General features: G+C 43.0%; 1 protein-coding gene across 1 annotated transcript; it reads right to left on the bottom strand.

The window, feature by feature from the left end:
* Positions 1-217: 217 nt before the first annotated feature.
* LOC143863541 (1-aminocyclopropane-1-carboxylate oxidase homolog 4-like) lies at positions 218-16,552 on the bottom strand. The gene is made up of 3 exons (XM_077374239.1): positions 16,057-16,552; positions 14,613-15,081; positions 218-621 (listed from the first exon to the last, which is right to left on the bottom strand). Exons 1-3 carry the CDS (start codon positions 16,419-16,421, stop codon positions 367-369), a joined length of 1,089 nt encoding a protein of 362 aa, XP_077230354.1. The 5' UTR covers positions 16,422-16,552; the 3' UTR covers positions 218-366.
* Between the last annotated feature and the right edge of the window lie 1,002 nt (positions 16,553-17,554).

The raw sequence follows: 17,554 nt of genomic DNA, 5'->3' as shown, positions 1-17,554 counted from the left end.
TATGTCAACTTAAAAAAAGAAAGATGATCCCAAATAGATATGAGGGAGTGTGAAGTGATGGATACAAGTTCTATTAGATTCGAAGTTTATAATCTCATATTCTCATATATGAGCTCTTGCTTAGTAAAGTGTGCTCTTTTTTCTTTGGGAAATACATTAAAGAGCACAAGTTCAAGTGGGGGCTACCTCTTTCACTGCAAATTTTACACTGAAAACGCCAGCTTAATTCTTCATAGATTGAGGACCATGTAAGTACCATATCAACAGAATGAGATCTATTTACTTCATAATTTCTTCAATAGAGAAAATAAAAGATAATGTTTGTAAACTTTCCTTGATCTATCATGCTCTTGACTTTAGCATCTCTTACAATTTGAAGTCATTTATCAGAGTATTGCCACCCAGCTCCCTACTGAAAAGCTTTCTCATGAACTCTGTAACAGTAAAATTCCGGTATATAGCTGGCTTTTCTGGCGAAAGCAGCTCCGGAAGAGGTCCAAAGAAATCGAAGTCCCCCCTTATGCTTGGGTTGAAGAAAATGGCAATTGAGATTCGTGGATCATGAGAAGGATTGGCCAACACCCGATGCTCTGCGCTCTTGTACTCGTCATTAGAAATTATCTGAAAGGTGACAAGAGTTAAAGAAGATAAGCAACTCAGGAAAACATATATAGAAATTTAGTAAGGAGAATTTTGTTAGAGAATATCAGATCTTAATAGATCTGACCATTGGATTGGATGTGTGGTAGATTAGGTAGTTTTCAATAGATTAGCAACTAAAGTTAAGATTTCCATCCTCATAACATTCCTGATTATGTTAATCTCTGCTATCTTTATCCCTTCGGGTGTTCTATAAACACACTCAATCGGACTAATTATAATCAACTGAGATTAATAAAAATCTTCTGATTTTACCATGGTATCAGAGCAACAAATAAAGACCTTAACTTAGTTGTCCTTATCATTCGCCTAATCTACAAGTTATATCACATGTTTTCATATTTGTAGTCATCTGAATAGTAATATAAAGGTATACAAGCTCTACACATGAACCATTCAAGTGTGAGAGTCTTTGATCTATCTCTGCTGTGCGTGTTGTTTTATGGTATCCGAACAGAATGAGTCATGTCAGTTTTTTTCTCCACACCCTCGGTTTCTGGTGCTCCAACTGTATCATCGTCTCAGCCCATCATCTCTGTCTTCCCTTAGCATCCTCAACTGTCGCATTGCCATCTCCTTATATCAAACTGAACCAAGATAATTACTTCCTTTGGCGGCCACATTTGCTCGAAATCTTGCACGGCTATAATATCGAGAGGTCTGTCAATGGCACCTATACCTCCCCTCACATCATATCATTTGTTTCTCCGAATGGATCTGATCCCAATCCATCCACTTGAATCCTTATTATCTTGTTTGGTATAAACAAGAAAACTGTTCAATTGTTTGTTTTCTTCACTCACTGAAGGAGTATTGGCTCAGATTGTCGGTTTATCAACTGCCAAAGAGGTATGGAAAACACTAGAAAGTATGTTTTCACCCTGTTGGGGGTAATATCGACACTAGCCGTTCATGAACGACATGTGGCACCTCCGAGTAAATAGAAACCGACCTACGGGAAAGATAATAAAATCTTATCCTTTCCTTATAAATTGCAACGTTCATAGTTAGGAAACCGCCCCTCAAAGAGGCAATGTACTCTAAGGTGGTGACTTTCTACCTATAGGAAGTTCATTGAATAATAACTTGCTCATTAAGGAAAATAGGATATCTATTAAAAATAGATATAAACTTATCTCCCGGGGAAGTCAACCAATTAGGAAAGACTCCTAAAACAGCAACATTCTAATCATTGAGGACTCCTTTCTCTATAAAAATGGACCCTTACTTCATAATGGAACTACGTTAGACTTGATCCTCAATAAAGGGGTACGTAGGCGGCTTGGGAAGACCAGGTTCAGTCAAATCATCTACCACCTCTTCTTCGTTGGTAATGCTTTTGAATTCCATCTCCTTCCCTTCAATTCATGTGTGATTCCGATTTCTAGCCTAAATATTGAAGTATCATAATTCCGGTACTACTAACATCTTTCTGTGAGTACAAGTTACTCACAGGAATAACTCTATCACTACTAGATCGTATAGAGCGGATTTCGGCATCATCAGATTAGCGCCATCCGTGGCACCACCATGACGAATTCGAGATCAAAAACTTCGAAATCCGTCGCAACTAACCCACAGGGCGAGAAGGAGTAATGACCACGAGTCAAGCACATGCTACAATCCCCGAGAATCAAGTTCCGGAGGAAACGCCTAATAACGACGATACTACTCCAGTCACTATGACCATGTTCAACCAACTTGCATCGCAAGTGGGGAACGTTTCGATCGCCCTTCAGGAAATATTGAGATGTTTATCACCCCCCACCGATAGTTCAAAACGTCAATATTCCTCCACTAATCGCGGAAGTGCGGAATCCGCATTTAGAGGAAGAAGAAGACGAATCGCCTGAGGGCAGAAACCCTCGCAGTCGAAGGCCAGTAAATCACCGACCTTCTCCTTCGATTACTAGTCCCAGGCCGAATCATGGAAACGGGGAGGCGAACGATCGACGAGCACCGGAATTGACTTTTAGGCCAATTCTGACCCAGAACAACAATGTCCCTCAAGGAGCTAATAGCGCGAGAAACCTGAATCAAGGGTAAGATAACCCGCATCAAAATTTTAGAGATGGATTTAATACCCCTGATTCAGGACTCCTTGGCGAACTTCAACGACAAGTCCGAGAGATGCAATGTCATATTAAGAAACCTTATGAGCCAGATCTCCTAACTGAATGGGAGAATGAAATACAATCACCATTTATCGAAGCCATAGCACAAGCCCAATTAATACCAAATTTCGATTTACCGAGGCTTGAACTCTATGATGGTACGTCAGATCCATTGGAATACCTGCAAGGCTATCAAAGGCGATGGAATTCAAAGGTGCTAACGACATAGTTATGTAACGCGCTTTTTCGTCATACTTAAAAAGGGGAGCAAATAGTTGGTATGGCCGCCTTAAACCTAACTCTATATCCTCTTTTCGAGAGCTAGGTAGGGAATTTGTAAAAAACTACTTCGCCAATAGTCGGCCACAGAAAAAACCTGCCGACGCGCTCCTCGCTCTTCGTCAAGGAAATGAGGAAACCTTACGATCTTTTATAGGTCGGTTTAGGGCTGAATTATCACAGATCAAAGACCCCAACCATGAAATGGTTAGAGCAACGATGAAATCGGCTGTCCACGACAAGGATCTCAAGGTAGCCCTGAATATCGATCCTCCCCGAGATCTCCAGGAACTGATGGCGGTAGCAGACAAATATGTCAACAATGAAGAGTCCTTCGCAATGGAGAGAGAATTAGAGCTAGCGAAAGCCCCGGAAAAGAGGAAGGAGGCTCGGTCGAATAATGGTCAGGCTAAACCTTCTCGATCCGATACTCGACAGTCACAATCTGGCAGCCGAGCTCCATCGCAACAGTTCGAAAGATACAACTACACTCCTTTAAATACATCCGTGGCAAACGTCCTTTATGAAATCCGAGGAAAGGAAGATCTCCAATGGCCACGGAAGATGAAAGCTACTGGTCGAAAGCGTAATACTAGCAAATATTGCCATTTTCAAGGCGACCATGGTCATACAACAGATGATTGTTATAATCTGAAGAACAAAATCGAAAGGTTGGTGGGGCTCCGGCGTGTCGATAAATACTTGTTGAAACCGAAGAATAATGAACCTTCCCATAAATCTGAGGTTCCAAAGACGCCCGATCCTTCTAATCCAGCCCAATCGACCGCCGAGACTGACCAAACCAGACAGATTTCCGAGTTAGACAACTCCCGGACATAAGGACCGACGCTTCATTCAGGATTGTGGGGAATATCGATGTAATCGTTGGAGGATTGGCCTCAGGAGGACCAACAATTTCCGGGCAAAAGGCTTATGCCGCCCAAATCCATGCGGTAGAGGCTCCAGCAAAGAAGTTATGATCGGATTCGACCAATACTGAGGAACAGGTAGTCTTTTCTGAAAAAGACTACGACGACGTCCACCTCCCTCATGACGATGCGATCGTTGTCCGCAACGATGAAATCGGTTGTCCACGACAGGGATCTCAAGGTAGCCCTGAATATTGACCCTCCCCGAGATCTCCAGGAACTGATGGCGGTAGCAGACAAATATGTCAACAATGAAGAGTCCTTCGCAATGGAGAGAGAATTAGAGGTAGCGAAAGCCCCGGAAAAGAGGAAGGAGGAGGCTCGGTCGAATAATGGTCAGGCTAAACCTTCTCGATCCGATACTCGACAGTCACAATCTGGCAGCCGAGCTCCATCGCAACAGTTCGAAAGATACAACTACACTCCTTTAAATACTTCCGTGGCAAACGTCCTTTATGAAATCCGAGGAAAGGAAGATCTCCAATGGCCACGGAAGATGAAAGCTACTGGTCAAAAGCGTAATACTAGCAAATATTGCCATTTTCAAGGTGACCATGGTCATACAACAGATGATTGTTATAATCTAGATGAATGTTATAATCTGAAGAACGAAATCGAAAGGTTGGTGGGGCTCGGGCGTGTCGATAAATACTTGTTGAAACTGAAGAATAATGAACCTTCTCATAAATCTGAGGTTCCAAAGACGCCCGATCCTTCTAATCCAGCCCAATCGACCGTCGGGACTGATCAAACCAGACAGATTTCTGAGTTAGACAACTCCCGGACATAAGGACCGACGCTTCATTAAGGATTGTGGGGAATATCGATGTAATCGCTGGAGGATTGGCCTCAGGAGGACCAACAATTTCCGGGCAAAAGGCTTATGTGGCCCAAATCCATGCGGTAGAGGCTCCAGCAGAGAAGTTATGATCGGATTCGACCAATAATGAGGAACAGATAGTCTTTTCTGAAAAAGACTACGACGACGTCCACCTCCCTCATGACGATGTGATCGTTGTCCGCCTTATTATTGCCAATTTCAATGTAAGTAAGGTAATGATAAACAGCGGTAGCTCTGTCAATATTTTACATTACAACGCTTTTAAAGAGATGCACTTAGGATTGGATAGACTCACGCCAGTAGAATGGTCGATCTACGGATTCTCCGGCGGATCGATTTGTATTGAGGGAAGGATAGACCTTCGTGTTACGTTCGGTACAGAACCCCGCCAGAAAACCATCATGCAGACTTTCCTGGTTGTTAAAGTGCCCTGCACCTATACTGCCATCATAGGGCGTCCGGCTCTAAACAAGCTTGAAGCGGTCGTCTCCACACCTCATCTCAAAATCAAATTCCCGACAAAAGCAGGAGTTGGAGAAGTGAAAGGAGATAAGGAAAGAGCCAGGAACTATTATGCGGATTATACTAAAGTAGTGAAAAAGGCGAAGGAATCCCTTCAAATAGCCGGTACCGATCCACGACCAGATAATTACTAGACGCGGCGCGGAGAACCGGTAGAAGAGCTGACCCAGATACCGTTGCTCGGGGAAGACGATGAAAGAATGGTCCAGATCGGCTCACTCCTCACCGGTAAGATCCGAATTAACCTGGTCAATTTTTTGAAAGCTAATGCAGATGTTTTTGCATGGTCTGCTTTAGATATGCCAGGTATCTCGACAGACGTTCCCGTCCATCGACTCAGTGCCGACCCCTCTCATAGACCCGTTAAACAAAAGAAACGGAATTTCGCTCCAGAGCGACAGAAAGCTATAAAAGAGGAAGTTGATAAACTCCTACAAGCCGGGTTCATCTGGAAAATAAATTATCCAGACTGGCTCGCCAATTGAGTAATGGTAAAAAAGGCGAGCGGGAAGTGGCGGATATGCGTGGATTTTACTGACTTAAACAAAGCCTGTCCAAAAGACCACTACGCCCTCCCTCGGATCGATATGCTGATAGACGCTACATCTGGCCACGAGATGCTCAGCTTTATGGATGCTTTCTCTGGATATAACCAGATACGTATGTACCCCCTGATATCCCCAAAACATCATTTGTCACAGAACAAGAACTATTTTGTTATAAGGTCTTGCCTTTCAGCCTTAAGAACGCGGGAGCCACGTATCAGCGGTTGGTGAATAAAATTTTCGCCCCACAAATCGGTCGAAACATGGAAGTATATGTTAACGATATGCTTGTTAAAAGCATGAAAAGCATGAACCATGTTATCGACCTTCAGGAAGCTTTCGTGGTATCACGAAAATATCAGATGAAGCTCAACCCCTCAAAGTGCGCCTTTGGGGTAACTTCTGGGAAGTTCTTCGGATTCATGGTCAGTCAACGAGGCATAGAAGCTAATCCTGAGAAAATCCAAGCCATCCTCGATATGACACCACCAAAAATCGTGAACGAAGTACAACGACTCACGGGAAGGATAGCGGCTTTGAGTCGATTCATGTCCAAATCCGCCAAGAAGTGCCTTCCATTCTTCAAGATACTGAGAAACATGAAAATTTTTCAATGGACGAACGAATGCCAGGAAGCATTTGACAAACTCAAACATTACCTCCAGTCTCCTCCGGTGTTGATGAGCTATCGAATGAAGAGTTATACCTCTATCTAGCTGTTAGCGCCGTACTTTTCAGGCAAGAGCAAAGGATGGAGCACCCCATATATTATGTCAACCGAGTACTACATGACGCCGAAACAAGGTATCAGAACATAAAAAAGTTTGCATTTGCGGTAGTCGTTACCGCCAGAAAATTACGTCCATACTTTCAAGCCCACACCGTAGTTGTTCTTATCAACCAACAATTGCGCAAAATCCTTCAAAAACCTGACACTTCAGGACAATTAATCAATTGGGCCGTAGAGCTTGGCGAATTTGACATACAAGTGTGACATCGCCCCACAATTAAGTCGCAAGTACTTGCCGACTTTGTGGTAGAATGCACGGCTCCGACCAAAGACTTGGGGGCGGGGGGGGGGGGGGGGCAGGAGGAGATAAAAGATGAACAAGAAAAACAATATACATGGATGTTGTTTGTCGATGGATCAGCCAATGCAGGCGGAAGAGGAGCAGGATTAGTCTTGGCCGGACCCCATAAATTTATAGTGGAATATGCTTTGAAACTTGACTTCGATGCTTCCAACAACGAGGCCGAGTATGAGGCACTCCTAGCCGGACTAGCATTAGCCCTTGAATTGGAAGCCGACCGACTAAAAGCCCATAGTGATTCACAACTCATTGTTGGACATATTAATGGACTCTATGAGACAAGATCGAAGGATGCTTAAATACCTAAAAAAGGTGAGAGGAAAAATCTCCCTTTTCAAAGAATTTGAGATTGTGCAAATTTCTAGAACCCTTAATGCAAGAACCGATGCCCTATCCAAAATGGCCTCCTCGGAAACCACTAACTGGGGGAACGTGTATACTGAGGTTCTCTCCCGTCCTAGCATAGAGAGAAGAAGTTACTCATATTGATCATGAACCCAGCTGGATGGACCCTATAATACAGTATCTCAAAGACGGTACCTTGCCAGAAGACCGAGAGGAAGCAAGGAGAATTACTGCCAAATCCGCCCTTTACATCCTGAAAGGTGAAGTGCTCTATAAACGATCATTTTCTTGGCTACTATTAAAGTTTCTCCGACCCACAGACGCCGATCGAGCAATGGCTGAGGTACATGAAGGCATATGTGGAGATCACTTGGGGGGCAGGGTGCTAGCTCATAAGATCCTTCGCCAAGGATTCTTTTGGTCGACCATACTGGAAGATGCCCAGAACTATGTCAAGAAGTGTGAATAGTGCCAAAAGTTTTCATCGGTACTTCGCCAGCCAGCAGCCCAATACTCCCCTATCTCCAGCCCAATCCCCTTTGTGATGTGGGGAATGGATCTATTAGGTCCCTTTCCATGATCAGTCGGCGGACATACGATGCTATATGTCGCGATAGACTATTTCACCAAAGGGGTAGAGGCCAAAGCAGTAAAAAAGGCCACCTCTAAGGCAACAAAAACCTTTTTTCTACCACGACATCATATGCAGATATGGAATACCAATGGTGTTGGTCACCGACTGTGGACCCTGATCTACACCGACAATGGACCACAGTTCGCTAGTGAACAATTCAGGAATTTTTGCGAAAGACTCATGATCAAACAAAGATTTACTTCGGTCGAACATCCACCAGCAAATGGACAAGTCGAGGTAACCAACCGAATTCTCCTTCAGAGCTTTAAAAAGAGAGTTGAAGAAGCCAAAAACACTTGGGCGTCAGAGTTATCGAATGTCCTATAGGCCTACCGAACTACTCCACGTACCGCAACAGGTGAATCCCCATTCGACCTAGCATTCGGTGTCGAAGCAATTATTCCAGTTGAGATAGCCATCCCTTCTCCGAGGGTCAAGTGCTATAATGAACATATGAACAACGAACTCATGAGGAGCAGTTTGGACCTCGTAGAGGAGACCAGGGAAAAAGCTCGGATCAGAGTCGCCGCATACCAGCAGAGGGTCGTCGGTATTATAACTATCGGATGAAAGAAAGAGCTCTTAAAGAAGCAGACTTGGTACTCCGTTGGGCAGATGTTTCAGACCCGAGGAATGCCGAAAAACTTGCCCCCTCATGGGAGCGGCCTTACAGAGTTATAAGGATCTTACGCCCAGAAGCCTACCAATTGGAAAATCTAGATGGTGCACCGATCCTCAGGACATGGCATATGCAAAACCTAAGGAAATTCTATCAGTAAGTTTTCCTTTAATTAGTTTTTGTTATTTTGTTTTTTCTTTTTTCAAATGCAGGAATAAGTAGAAACAGATCTTCTGAAAGGATGTAATGAGAAATTTAGCTTAATGAAATAAAGTTTAAATTTGTTTCAAAAGTGTTCCTATTATGTTTCTATGTGTTAAATATGTTTCTATACATGCTTGAAAACATTAAACAATTTCAGTACCCACCAATTGTATAGGCAAACTGAATAAACAAGGTAAAATGCTTGTCAAACCTTTAAAAATGGGTAGAAACAAAGCCCTTACATACCTATGTTTCAAAAATATAAATTACATCAATTAACCTCTTAAGGTTAATGCCCGCCGACCGAGCAAATAAGTCGATCGAGTAGGGTAAGGTACTTGTTCGACCCATTAGACAGGAAGACTCGATGCCATTACATCAATTAACCTCTTAAGGTGAATGCCCACCGACCAAGTATTTAAACCGGTCGAGTAGGGTGAGGCACTCGTCTGACCCATTAGACAGGAGGACTCGATGCCTAGATCTTTGGATCAACCAGATGATATGTAAAGTGCGACTGAGGTTGATCATTCCTGTACAAAGAAATATAATTATTAGATTCTTCAATGGGGGCATAATCGAATGAATAAGACGCAGAAACGAGAATTACCGCTCTTGGAGGATTCGACCCCCTTGATGGAAACTCTGGGGAGAACTACCTCGCGGCACAAACCATATTCTACTAGCTTTTCTTGGTCTTTGAACTCCCGGGTGTCAATCTTAAAGCCCGACGAGATGGACCTGAAAATCTTATTTCCCATATCTCCTAGCTTCGGTAAAACACTTAATCTGTCGGCTGAGGGTTTTCTCCAATCAAAGGGAAAGTCCCATCCAGCGCCCATTGGAGGCCGAACGAAAAGAAACTCATTCTTCCGCCCTTTGATTGAAGAAGGGGTTTTTGCCCAATCATTATGTTTCGGCGATGAGTGATGGTCAACCATTCTCCATCATCCACCAGTTTAAAACACCGACGGAAGATATCAACCGATACACCGGCATTCAAGAGTTTGCTTTTGGCCAAGTAGGCCAATAAATTTCTCCAACTGTTCGGAAAGACTTGAGAGGGAGTTATCCCATAAAACTTGAAGATTTGAGGAATTACCTCCGCTACGGGAAATCGTAGACCCCCACGAAAGGCCTCTAGATAAAAGGTCGTTTCACCCGCGACCGAATTTTCGCAGGCTCATTCGGTGGAGTTGGGTATCCAAATAAAATAATCATCAGGAATGAGGTACTCTCTACGGATATAATCTACGTTCCTCCCTATCAAGGTGCAAACCTGAGTTGCGACTACCTCCGGTCTATGGGGTTCCCCAATATCCCCCATAGCCTCAAAGAAATCAGCCGACTCTTTAACTAGGGAAATGTGTTGTTCCCCTATCGGTGTTCTCATTATCAAACCCCTAGGAATGTCATCAGGTTTGTAAACATCACTGGCGGCCCCCGAATCAGTTTTGACCCTCTTAGACAATTTTGGGGCCCTCTCCTTCCTAGTGGGTTTTCTCTTCTTACAAGACTTCGCCGAAGCCGGTGGCTCACTAGCGCTGGCCTCATCCCTAAGGTTCTCATCTGAATCTACTTTATGAGGAGACTCTGAGTTCTCCATATGCCCTACGCTCCTAGAAGGGTTTTGTGAGTCTGAAGAATCAGACATGTTTAAGGGCAGAAACACAAGAGAAAAGAGAAGAAAAACTTACGGATTTTTGTAGGAACGAAGGTACCAGATGAACCTTCCGAGGCAAGGAACGTCCCGCTATTCTTTGCCACCACCCTTGAAGCGAAATTGACAGGTAAAAAAAGCCTTATAAATGGGGTAAAACCCTTGGGCGGGAAAAATCAGGGTTACCATTCTAAAAGGAAACACGTGTCACGCCCCTAGGCAGTGACACCTCACGTCTTCCATCATTGCACCGAAAAAAATGGCGGTTACCTTTATGAGTAAAAGGCACCAGTTTCCAACGCAATAATTGTCAAAATTCTAAGGGAGGTAATCCCATAACTCGATACCAACGCGCCATTACCACAGCCGAGTCTCCATAAACAGTAACTTATGGGCGAACATTGAACCTCGGTAGCGAACTACATCTTAATAAGAATCGACTCACATACTCGGCAGTCGATTAGCATGCGGATAATAAAGTTAAAATGTTACATTGCAAGAAGACCTATGACTCGGTAAGTATGCATCATGAACCAAAATGGTTGAGTTACAGAAATAAAATAGAAATATTATAAGCAGCAAAAAGACGACTGTTTCATTGATCTGTTTAAATGCTTACATATGAGAGGCTTCGTGGCCGAAACTGTGAGAAGCAAAATACTAAAAACAAAAGAAAATCAGCCAATTCCCAGAAGATGGTGGAGATCGCCAGAGACCCGTCATATCGACCAACAAAAAGGAGCCTCCCCCGGATTTGAAGAGAAGTCCAAAGAACAATGTTCTCCCCTCCCCAATGAAGAGATAGGGAAATGCAAAGAACACTATTCTGACCTTCTCAGAATCCGGGGTACCAAGTAATTTTACTCGGTAGGGTCAGCCTCGGAAGAAATTTCTGAAGGACCAACTTCTCCAGTCAGATTCGCGAGCCAGGTATGAAGAGCCGCGTTCTCCTCCTCCAACAGAGCCGCCTTCATCTCCAAGTTACAGACCTCCTGCGCCAGTTCCACGAACCGGCCGGCGAATGCTATGCTCCGGTCCTTGGCCCGCCTAGCTGAACGTTGATAGTTGCGAGCAAACAGTCGCATTCCCTTTAAATCGGACATCTCGCACTGGGCATCCGACTGTGTTGGAGAGGGAGGTGCAACTTTTTTCAGCCTCTTTCTAGCCACCGGCGGTGGGGGAGCAGGAGGCGCAGTGGTCTCTTCTTTCGTCTCTTCTTGCTTCACCACCTCTTTTCCGGCGGAGCCCCTCCTGGTTCTCTTTGCAGCCGGTTCCACTGGTGGCTCCGGCGGGGGCGTCATAACAACCTCCACTTCGGGTACGGCATCCACATCAACGATGTGGGCCTCGAAGAGCCCAGGGGTGGAAAGGTCCAGATCTTGGTTTTCAGTCATGGGGTTTTTGGAAAAAAGGGAAGAAAAAAGGAAACTAAGTACCATTAAGTGTCCTTTGGGTCTTTTCCGCCTCTTGCCACGTGACACGATACTATTTGCCTCAAGAAACGGCGTCCATTATGAAGAGACCCTTTCCCATCACGTCATTATGATAGACACCGTCATTTCGAATATCAAGAGTGATTTGACGATTCCCGGTGATGAACCACAAGGAATGATAAAGTTAAAAATGATAGCATTTGCGAGACTCGGTTTTCACTTCAACCAGCCAAACATTGAAGATCGGATGGATCCCTGCAAAGGTGCGTTCATAACACCATCGGTACCGATAAAACTTCCCACAGAATAAAGGAATCCTCGAGCTACTTCCTCGACCCAAAAATGGCTCAAGGAACTGGGGGCAATATGTTGGGGGTAAAATTGACACTAGCCGTTGATGAACGACACGTGGCACCTCCGAGTAAATAGAAACCGACCTACGAGAAAGATAATAAAATCTTATCCTTTCCTTATAAACAGCAACATTCATAGTTAGGAAACCGCCCCTCAAAGAGGCAATGTACTCTAAGGCGGTGACTTTCTACCTATAGGAAATTCATTGAATAGTAACTTGCTCGTTAAGGGAAATAGGATATCTATTAAAAATAAATATAAACTTATCTCTCGAGGAAGTCAACCGATTAGGAAAGACTCCTACAACAACATTTTAATCATTGAGGACTCATTTCTCTATAAAAGGGACCCTTACTTCATAATGGAACTACGTTAGACTTGATCCTCAATAAAGGGGTATGTAGGCAGCTTGGGAAGACCAGGTTCAGTCAAATCATCTCCCACCTTTTCTTCATTGGTAATGCTTCTGAGTCTCATCTCCTTCCCTTCAATTCACCTGTGATTCCGATTTCTAGCTTAAATATTGAAGTATCATACTACTAACATCTTTCTGTGAGTACAAGTTGCTTACAGGAATAACTCTATCACTACTAGATCGTATAGAGCGGATTTCGGCATCATCACACCCCATTCTTGAGTTTATGCCATCCAAATTCAATTTCAACTCTCCTCTCTAAAGAAGGAAATCCTTTCAAAAAATGATATCTTCAAAAGAGAAGTCTAACTGATACTTTCGAAGCCGTGGGCCAGAATACACATGACATGAAGAAATTTCTTACGCTCTCAGTGGGACTAGGTTCATACTACAATTCTCTGGTAATTTCACAACCAGAGTCGAACCAATGTCTCTTAATGACCTCTATGGTCATCTTCTCATCCATGAAATTCAGCTTGAGAAAAAACCCAGTTGAGGATCAACTTATCCCCTTCGCAAACACACCTATCAGAGGGAAGGTCCATCGAGGACGTGGAGAAGGACGTTCGAGTGCATCAAACCAGAATAATAATGAGGTCAACCATGGGTGTGGACGCGGTCAGGGTCACAACCCCTCCAACACCCAATCCACAAAGGTTAGATGTAAGGAAGACGTGTCCTGGTCTCATTAAGGAAATGGTATTTGTTGTTGCTCCATCATCTTCTAACACAGCCACCATTAGTTGGGACATTGGTTCCGGAGCTACAAACCATCTTTCTAAAGCGAACAGAAACAACAGTCCACCAGCAATCAAACTCTTTCTACAGATTGAATCTCTAAAAATATCTGATTCTTTTTCTTCCTATGTCCAATCCGCTAATCTTGCGATCTGATATCACTTTGCAGAAATCTGACGGGCCTAATCCGATCTGATCACGTGCAAAAGAAATAAGAAAGCAGCAAGAACAAAGATAAACCAAATGTTTTACGAGCGATGGTCTGAATGTTTCACTATGAGAAATAGATAAACAAAGATTACAAGATATTAGTCTCTAAATTTACAAACTGTAATCCTCTTCTTTATCTCTCCCTTGAAAGATCTTAACAACACCCATATAAGGTTTTCACATAACCTTTTATACCTAAGGCATCTTCTAAACCTAACACCTCTATCTATCACATAAGGTTTTCACCATTATCTATCCCATAAGTATAACCTTTTATACTTAGTTTTTCTTCTAAATCTAACACCTCTATTTATCCCTTTAAGTATAACATTTTAGACTTGGTTTTTCTTCAAAATCTAATGCCTCTATCTATCCCTTGAAAGATCTTACAACTCCCATAAGGTTTCCACATAACCTTTTATGCTTAGTTTTTCTTCTAAACCCAACACATCTATCTATCCATCACCTGAAAAAAGAGACAGAGAGAGAACTCCCTTGTTTTTTTGAAAAACTATTCAATACAGTTTCTCTTCGTGTCCTACTCCCAATGGAAAACTACAAAGATAGAAAACAATACCCAAAAAGTCTCCATTTGGATAATCTCAGATTCCCAACAATCAGATCATGCAATTAACCTTTTTTTTTATGGGTAAGCTGGGGTTTGAAGGGGACCCCTACCAGTTTATTAGACAAAGAGAAAGATGATACATTCATGGGCACAATATGCCATCCCTAACTCATAACACACGAGAGAGGGAGATCCAAAACACGATATAGAGGAACGCTAAACCTAAGAGATCAAACTGCTCAATACTAGTTAGTTACATAATCGCTTGATGGGAGGATGTCCAGATCTTTGGGAGCATCTTGGACAATTTTTCTTTGGAACCTTCTGCCACGATTCATTTGATTCCTCCAGTTCTGGGTCCATTTAACATTATCCAAACGTATGCAGCTTTTGGCCTACCTGGCCCAATCATAACGAATTCACATCTAAAAAAAAGAGGAAAGACACATACCTGAAGAAGATCTCCGATATTGATAACGACACCCCCAGGCAACGGTTTCACATCCACCCACTCCTCTCCATGCTTTACCTGCAGCCCTCGCACTCCATCCTGCAACAAAACCGTCAACACATCAGGATCCGAATGGGACCCAAGTCCCAACGTCAGATCCGGCTGCGGACACTCTGGATAATAGTGGGCCACCATTGTCCTCCCCTCCAAACACGTCAGCTCCTTCAACTTCTCTGGCCCCACACCCAACCCCTCACACAACAGCTCCATCACCACCTCAGCCAACCACTTGGCCTTCTGATCCCACCCACACAACTCTCTCCGGCATATCGCCGGAATGTGGTCCAACTCTGGTGGCTCCGGTCCCGTTTTCATCTGCAACGTGTCCCTCCAAGTTGCCGCCTTCGAACGGAAAAGATCGAAATTCGAGTTATAGGAAAATCCTTTTCCCATTTCCCGGCTGTAGTACCTGTTAAAGTATAAATGATTAAATAACACTCTTAAAGTATAAAAGAGACCTTCCCGAACAGCTTAAGCTTTTCGAGCAACTGGTTTATTTCACATGGTATCAGAGCACCTGAGTTCAACCCTTCTTGATGTCAAAAAATTCACATGCGTTGGTCAACCTAAAAGTGGGGCCACATGTGCCACGTGTAGGCCAACCTAAAGAAAGAGGAGCAAGTGGGGCCACATGTGCCAAGTGTAGGCCAACCTAAAGAAAGAGGAGCCACGCATGAGGGGGAGTGTTAAAGTATAAAAGATTTAATAATACCTTCTCGAAAGCTTAAGCATTTGGAGCAACAGGTTGTTTCACAAACACCATCTCTAACAGCTTAAGCTTTTGGAGTGATTGGTTATTTCACGTTGTATCAGAGCGCTTAAGCTTTTGAATAGTGTTTTTGCCCTGTTCGTTTGAGATTATGAAACCGATTGTCACCCCCAATCCAATTATTGGACCCAAAATTGAGCGTTTAAGGCCCTAATCGTTTAGGCCCTGTTCGTTTGAGATTATTACAACCGATTATCATCTCTAAACTTATTATTGGACTCAAATTTAAATGTAATTTGAGCTCAATAATAGGTTTAGGGCTCACAAGCAGTCGTAATAATCTCAAACGAATAAGGCCTTAAGAATGCGCTAACCGATTGTGTGTCCTAAAGTGATTGTTGGACTCAAAATTAAATATAATTTTGAGTCCAATATTAGTTTTGGGAGCTTATAATAAGTGTCACAATCGAAAACGAACATGGCCTTTGGATTTTGAGAACCGATTGTGAGTTCAAAACAGATTTTGTGAACCGATTATCATTTCAGAACTGATTATTGAACTCAAATTTGCATTGAATTTTTGAGTCCAATAATCAGTCTTGAACTCACAATCAGTCCTAAAAATCCACAACTAAACAGAGTAAGCTTTTGAAGTAATTAGTAATTTCACAGTACCGGGCCCGCACATCCAACGGCTGTTCATGGAAGGCTTTAACGGCTGAGATTGCCTCGTCAAGGACGGAATCGGAGATTCCATGATTAAAAACTTGGAAGAAGCCCCAACGGCTGGATGCTTCTCGGATTTGCTCGACGATTTCTGATCGACGGTGGGAATTTAAGCCGGAGAGATCGATGATAGGGATTCCGGCAGTCGGAGGAGGTGATTTGAGGCCGGTGAGATTTTCCGGCGGGTGTATAAAGAAACGTGGGATGGTTTTCGTACCCGATTCGACAAGACCTTTTACTCCCATCTTGGAATCATCGAATTCCTTCACTTCTTTTGCCCGATCGTATTCTGTAGCGCCTTCTACCAAAGTCATCTTATTTTTCGTTTTTTTTTTTTTTTTCCTCTTTCCCAAGTTTGAGTCTTCTCTTCTTAGGGTTTTGATTCAGTGCATGCTATCCTTAAATTATAGGGAAAAATACACTCAAACCCATGTGGTTTCTGACACATTCAACTTACCCTAATGTTTAAAAGTTACAAGCGTGGTTTCAATTTGTATAAGAAAGACCCCTTATGACAGTTGGTCTACAGATTGAAGGGTTAGGATGATCCGATGGAGCTGATTTTTTAAGCACACCCTATCTATATCAGGGCCCATCAAATGAACGCTTTGGATCATCCAAATAATGTGGGCCCACTGTGTTTTTGGTAGTGTTTGGATTTGGGTATAGGCCCACATTGTTTGGATGATCCAGAGCGTTCATTTGATGGGCCCTCACATAGAGATAGGGTGTGCCCAAAAAATCAGCTCCATCGGATCATCCTAACCCTTCAATCTGTTGATGAACCGTCAACTGAGGGGGCTTACCTTGTACAAATGGAAACCACAGGGGTCTAAGTGTATTTTTCCCTAAATTATACGTTTCAGACTCAAGACCGTTCAACTGTTGTCTTTCTAACGCTTTGGCTTAATGCCATTTTTTAATTTAATTTCATAAAAATGATCAAGGATCAGAAGACAGAGATACCCTTATTTTTGGATTTATTTGTTAGAAAAATGCCACCTAGATAGATGGGGTGTCCCGGGGAAGAAATCTCTGGATTTCGGCCGGAGACCGAAATTTAAAACAATGGTCATAAGTAAGGTTTTAAATTTCAGTTTGGGAGGTAATTTCGGGGGTAACGAAACCAAAATTTTAGCCGAAATCCTGAAATTTCGGCCGAAATTCGGTAAAGGCGCTCGAAATGTCATCTTTTTGGGCCGAAATTTAAGCCGAAAAATTAATTTCGGCTTAAATTTTGTAAATGAATAAAGAATTAGTATATTTCAAAAATTCTGCTGAAATTTCTTAAATTTCCGAAGGTACATTTCGGAAATTTCAGTGCCGAAATCTGAAATTTTGGATTTCGGACGAATTTAAATCCTTGGTCATAACTCATAAATACACTAGAGGGGTGTCCCAGGGAAGAAAAGGGGCTGAAAATATCACTTCCCTCATCTTCATTAGT

This window comes from Tasmannia lanceolata, unplaced genomic scaffold (assembly GCF_043159265.1).
Source record: "Tasmannia lanceolata isolate RefF3 unplaced genomic scaffold, GAP_Taslan_0.1 ptg000044l, whole genome shotgun sequence".
Taxonomy (NCBI): Eukaryota; Viridiplantae; Streptophyta; class Magnoliopsida; order Canellales; family Winteraceae; genus Tasmannia; species Tasmannia lanceolata.
Note: the sequence above shows the minus strand (reverse complement) of the source record. Positions and strands in the feature narration are given on the sequence as shown.